Source organism: Grammomys surdaster, unplaced genomic scaffold (genome assembly GCF_004785775.1).
Source record: "Grammomys surdaster isolate TR1022 unplaced genomic scaffold, NIH_TR_1.0 205, whole genome shotgun sequence".
In the NCBI taxonomy this organism is placed as follows: Eukaryota; Metazoa; Chordata; class Mammalia; order Rodentia; family Muridae; genus Grammomys; species Grammomys surdaster.
In genome coordinates this window covers 3,809,652-3,815,651 of record NW_021604650.1, presented here as the reverse complement: position 1 = coordinate 3,815,651, position 6,000 = coordinate 3,809,652, and the positions used below count along the sequence as shown (strand labels likewise).

Below are 6,000 nucleotides of genomic sequence, written 5' to 3'. Positions count from 1 at the left end.
TGTTAGCTATTCACATAAAGTTACAGATGGTTGTTGAGTGGGTTAGCCTGTGAGGTGAACTGAGTCTGTGGGTCTCACTTACTAGCCTCTGATCTGGAGGATGCCATACTGGAAGGTTCCCTAAATGTGCAGGTAAGCAGGGTGACTCACACTGTAAGCCAAGCTTAAGAGGCAGAGGCAAGAGTACTGCTGCAAGTTCAGGTCTAGTTTGAGCTATAGCAAAATCTTGTCTCAAAAGCAAACACACACAAACCCCAGGGGCTGGGTTAAGTGCTTATTCTGCACACACAAGGATCTGAGCTTGAACCCCTAGTTGAATACTGGTGTAGAAAAATCAGGCATGGTTGAGTGTTCCTGTGATCCTAAAATTTAGGGGTTGGGGTAGAGTTGGGGCTCCCTGGACAGCCAGGCTAGCTGAAATGTGAGCTTCTGGTTCAATGACACACCCCTTCTCAAGGCAATGAGGCAAACAGCAGTAGATGAAAACTGAAAACACTGGATATTCTCTGGCCTCCTCAATCATTCACATGGACTTGCACCCACACATTCCCATGCATGTCACACACACAGGGTGAGCAGTCTGGTCTTTGGTAGCCTGCAGCTGTCTGCTCTAACTTCCTTTAGGACAGACCTGTGTGTTCCCTTAAGCTCACATGTGCACCTCTATTTCCCTCTGTGGCTGAATCTGGAGGTATGTCTCTAAAGAAGAAGTGAAAATTAAAGGTCAAAGGGTGGGGCTCTTATCTAGAAACTGTGTGGGGCCAGGAAGAAAGCCCATTACAGCAACCCAGGGGGCTGGTACTCTGATCTCAGACTTTTAGTCCCTAAGCTGTGCAAAAATAATCTCGATTTAAACTACTCAGTCCATGGCATTTTGTTTCGTTTGGATATTACTCAGCCCCAAGCGATGAACATATGGAGCAATGGAGAAAGCAGGAAGGCTTAAGGCTGAAGGGAGGGGAACTGGGACATTCCTAAAAGGAGTGTTGTACAGTAGCTCCTCTTCACACACTCCCACCCACTGCTGTCTTTCCTACAGTGCAGTCTTGCTGGCACACTTGGATAACCTGACCATCACTTTTATTTTTGTTTATTTGGGACAGGCTGTCGCTGAGTTCATGATCCTCCAGCCTCAATTGAGGTTACACACTTGCACAACCATCCCCGGGCCTTATTTTAATTACACATTAGAGAATTCTAAAGAGGCATGATTAAATGCTGGGTTTTTTGTTTTGTTTTTGTTTGTTTGGGGTTTTTTTAAAGATTTGTTTATTTTATGTATCTTGAGTAAACTGTTGCTGTCTTCAGATACACCAGAAGAGGGCATTGGACCCCATTACAGATGGTCTGGTCCTGAGCCACCATGTGGTTGCTGGAAATTGAACTCAAAAACTTTTGGAACAGTTAGCGCTCTTAACCACTCCGAACCATCTCTCCAGCCTTTTGATTTGTTTTGTTTTTCTCTTTCTTTCTCTCTTTCTTTCTTTCTTTCTTTCTTTCTTTCTTTCTTTCTTCTTTCTTTCTTTCTTTCTTTCTTCCTTTCGTTTTGTTTTTTTTTTTTGCTTTTTGTTTTTCAAGACAGGGTTTCTCTGTATAGCCTTGGCTGTCCTGGAACTCACTCTGAAGACCAGACTGGCCTTAAACTCAGAAATCTACCTGCCTCTGTCTCCCAAGTGCTGGGATTAAAGGTGTGTGCCACCACTGCCCGGCGATTTGTTTTTCAATAGTCTTTAAAAAGGAGATTTATTAACTGGGAGTGGTGGTGTATGCCTTTAATCAAAGTATTCAGGAAGCAGAAGAGAGAAAGGATCTCTGTGAGTTTAAGGGCAGCCTATTGAGTTCCAGGTTAGCCAGAGCTAGATAGTGAGACCCTCTCTCAGGAAAAAAAAAAATGTCTAGGGTGTTTTCCCTGACTGTATGTTTGTGTACTACATGTTCCTTGGTGCCCACTAAAAGCAGAAAAGGATATTGGGCCCACTGGAAATGCAGGTACAGATGGTTCTGAGGCACTATGTGAACACTGAACATCTAACCTGGGTCCTCTGGAAGAACGGCCTGTCCTCTTATCCGCTAAGCCATCTTTGCAGCTGCTTTTTTTTTTTTTTTTTTTTTTTTTTAGTGAGTTGGGGGCTAAAGACATGGCTTATCAGTTCTGCAGACATACATGCAGGCAAAACACTCATATACATAGAGTAGTTTTTTTTTTATTATTTTAAAGTGAATTGATTTCAAGGAAATAGGAATTAGATGGCCAGACCCTGGTGGGAGTTTCATTAATGAAGTCAGAAAAACAATCAACCGTGCTTCAACCCATATAACCCACTATAACCCATAGTCTCTATTTCTCTGCCCCCTTCCTAGTTTACTTTCCCCAGGTATTATTGTTTTCATGTTTCATACAAGGAAATGAATAATATTAAGGCAAGAAACTGTGGTGTGTGCCTGTAATCCTTAGCACTTAGAAAACAAGAGCACCAGTTCAAGGTCATCCTCCCCAACGCAGAGTTCGAATTCTGACTGGGCTACTCGAGACCTTGTCTCAATTCCATCCAACCCGCCAAAAGAAGAGCCCAGGAGGAAAACCATTAATGAGTTGTTGAGATTCCAGCCAAGGGTCTCGACCCGGGTCCTGACTTGACCTAACGCAGTCCTTGATTCTAGGATGCTCTATCATTGTCTGTGGAGGAGGTGGGGGACTTAGGGTTCAGATCTCGAGCAGCGTCGTTGGCTGCCTTGGACCCACCACCTGCCTAGACCTAAGATTCAAATCAACCCAGAGAAAGAGCTTGGTAATGACTTTGGCGAGGGAACCGTTGCCATGGGAACAAATACAGGCCTAAGGCGCGCGCATGCGTACGGCCGAGAGAGGGGGCACTGAACCGGTGAAAGGTGACGTAAAACGCTCGGGGTAGGGCGGAGTGCTCACACTGTGGGAGCCGTGGCCTTGGGAGTTCACAGCGAAGGGAAGTCGCGAGGCGGTGAGGACTGAGTGTGTTCGGCGACCCGTCACACGCCACTCGAGCAAACCGCACGGACCAGACTGGCCCGCTGCCGAGGCCCCGCCTCTCGGACCTCGGGACTAATCGGATTGAAAGCGCGCCGGCCCCGGGCCCCGAACTCGCCAATTGAGGAGGACGGCTGTCACCGCCCAATCCGGGGCAGACAGGTGCGAGGTCCGGAAGGTGGAGGCCAATCGGCAGCGGTTGCGGCCTGTGGGGGCAAGATTCAGCCAATGAGGAGGCTCGAGTGACAGCTGAGTGCGCCAATCGAGAGTGAGGAACGGTCGTGCCCGCCCGCCCTTCCGGCCGGAGCTCTATTTACCAGGGGCGTGCAGCTCGCTTGCCAATCAGAGTGCGGCTGAGCTGCCGGACAGCCAACCCCGGAGGAGCGGCCGGCTGGCGGCCGCCGCACCAAGGAGTTGGGATGTCCTACAAACCTATCGCGCCCGCCCCCAGCAGTACCCCGGGCTCCAGCACCCCCGGACCAGGCACCCCGGTCCCTACAGGTGAGGCTCCAACTCCACCTTTGCTCGCCTTCTCCGGGCAGTCGAGGTCTTGTAGAGAAACGGCTCGAGTTTTGCAATACGGGGCCTGTTAAGCGAGCCTGGCTCAGCCTCAGTTTGCTGGCCTGAGAAGTGGGCGTGGTCACATAGAGATTGTAGGTGGAGCGCAGTGGGGAGGAGTGTGTCTCTGAAGTTCTGAGTAGAATGAAGAAGCATGCCTTTGGAGGTAGTCACGGGCACGGTCCTGGGCTTGGAAATCTGTGACGAGGTCCTTGTCACACTCTGACTTCTTACGTTGTAGCCGGAAGTGTCCCATCGCCATCGGGCTCAGTGCCAGGAGCTGCAGCACCTTTCAGACCACTGTTTAATGACTTTGGCCCGCCCTCCATGGGGTATGTACAGGTGAGTATGGCCGAGAGTTTGCTTATAGACGAGAATTGGAGATCCCCTTGGGGTCTGAGGTCACATCTGTGTCTTCTTTTGAGACAGGCAATGAAGCCACCCGGTTCCCAGGGCTCTCAGAGCACCTACACGGACCTGCTGTCTGTCATAGAGGAGATGGGCAAAGAGATCCGGCCCACCTATGCCGGTAGCAAGAGTGCCATGGAGCGCCTGAAGAGAGGTAAGTGAAGCTGCAGGCCCACCATGCCTCTGCCCAGGACACACTGAACATGAAGACGTTTCAGTAAGGTTGGAGGATATCTAGAGTCAGTAGAGGACATTTGGGCCAGCCTCGATTGGAACAGAACTTGTACCCAGGGAGGTGTTTCAAAATGAACTTGAGTCCGTTTCCAAGAAGGTGCTTGGGAACTTGGGGTGAATGTGAGGATTAGCCAAACCCTTAATCTCATCCAACCTCATTACATAAGAGGTGCTGAACCGGGAAGGGGCTGGGGAGTGTCTGCTCTGAAGGGTGGCTGTGGACGGCTTCTGAGGCCCTGTTTGTTACTTCCTCATGCTCCTCCCTTCCCCCTCTCCAGGCATCATCCACGCTCGGGCACTAGTCAGAGAGTGCTTGGCAGAGACAGAACGAAATGCCCGCACGTAACAGGAAGCACCTTGACCTCTTCGTCGGGACCTTTCCGGCCACTGCAGGGCACCTGCTTCTCCCTGGCCTTCGCCCCAAGTTGCTTCCTATACTGGGTTTCCTGTCCTGTGTCCCTTGGTAGGCGCCCTCCAGGAACCAGGTAGCAGATCTTCGTCCAGTTGGCTGTACAAACTGGTCTCCTCCCTCTGCAGGAGTGCCGAGAGGCCACTGTGAGTCCCTTCCACGACCTGCTCACAGTGCTGATCTAACTGGAGCTTGCTCCTCTCTGTGGCCCCACCACACGGCACTTACTCCTTAACTCTCCGTCCAGGTAGCCTCCTCCCTCTCCAGCAGGAGTGCAGAAGGCCTCCCTGCCTCATCTCTGGGGCCACAGCCGACTCTTTTTTTGGTGTGTCTTTTACTAAATATGCTCTTTTTGTATAAATAAAAGATGATTTGGAGTCATTCTCTCAACTCTGAGCCTTTCTATGTGTGGTTCCTCTGGGGAAGCCTGAGTGAGGCAGGCAGAGGGGGAGGGCAGAGCGGGGAGCGGGGAGCGGGGAGCGGGGACAGCTGCTTGAACCCAGCTCTGCCTTTCTATCCTGTCCATTGCTACCTCCAGCTCTGCGCCTTGCAGCTGGGAGAGTAGCTGAAAGGCCAGAACACCAGTGGTGAAGTCTGCATAGGGAGATGCCACCAGGGGGCAGCGTAGGGCCTTGGCTGCCTTCACAGCTGGAGGCACTGTTGGATAGCCTGAGCCTCAAGGGCCTTTCCTCTGGATTGGCAGGCATGCCTGGCAGGGTGGAAATACCAGTTCACTTAAGCCTCTCCCTTGAATATCCTAATGCCCCTACACTACCCTCCGCTTTAAATCATCCTTGGAAGGCCCTAAATACACCGGGTCTCTGACTCCTTACGGAGGCAGTTAGAGACTCCCCCTGCCCCCACCTTGGCTTGATGCTGCTATCCTCTGTCCCGACAACTTCCACCAGGCTGGGTGTGGCTCCATGAGCCAGCCCTGGGTGTCTCGGCCTTTGTACAGAGTCGGAACAGTTAGATGGGTGGCCAAATTTGAGAACCTAACAGGCATAGTAGGGACTGGGCTCCATTAAGGGGATGGCCTCTACCTGGGTATGTAGCTAAGTAACCCTGAAATGCCAACCCTAGGCAAAGACACGTGAGTGCTTCCAACTTCTGGCTAACTTTGGGGTACAGCATTTCCTCTAACCTGGGATCCAGCCAGGTCAAATTCCACCTCTTCAACGTACACAGGAGGGCTGCCCTGGCTGGGCCTGGGTGGGAAATAAAACCGAGAATCCTTGGGGTGTCCAGACAGCATAGAAATAAAAAACTGGCATTTGGGGACCAACCTCTTCCCCATCTGCCTTTGAGAAGGAAAACAGGGGCCAGCCCCGCTACGCTGCGGGCGGGGCTGCTCCGACCCTGCAGGGGTAGGGAGGACCAGCCGGGC

The 6,000-nt window shown here is 51.4% G+C and overlaps 1 protein-coding gene across 1 annotated transcript; it reads left to right on the top strand.

The window, feature by feature from the left end:
• The first annotated feature begins 3,322 nt into the window (after positions 1-3,322).
• On the top strand, positions 3,323-5,003 carry Cdk2ap2 (cyclin dependent kinase 2 associated protein 2). The gene is made up of 4 exons (XM_028771160.1): positions 3,323-3,505; positions 3,804-3,904; positions 3,992-4,124; positions 4,483-5,003. The coding sequence occupies exons 1-4, from the start codon at positions 3,424-3,426 to the stop codon at positions 4,548-4,550; spliced, it is 384 nt and encodes a 127-aa protein (XP_028626993.1). The 5' UTR covers positions 3,323-3,423; the 3' UTR covers positions 4,551-5,003.
• The last annotated feature ends 997 nt before the right edge of the window (positions 5,004-6,000 follow it).

Excerpts from the sequence above, each read along its gene's own strand:
- Cdk2ap2 (XM_028771160.1), top strand. The coding sequence starts at position 3,424 with ATGTCCTACAAACCTATCGCGCCCGCCCCCAGCAGTACCCCGGGCTCC. Across the intron at positions 3,506-3,803 it reads AGGCACCCCGGTCCCTACAG|CCGGAAGTGTCCCATCGCCA; the intron begins GTGAGGCTCCAA and ends CTTACGTTGTAG. Across the intron at positions 3,905-3,991 it reads CCTCCATGGGGTATGTACAG|GCAATGAAGCCACCCGGTTC; the intron begins GTGAGTATGGCC and ends CTTTTGAGACAG.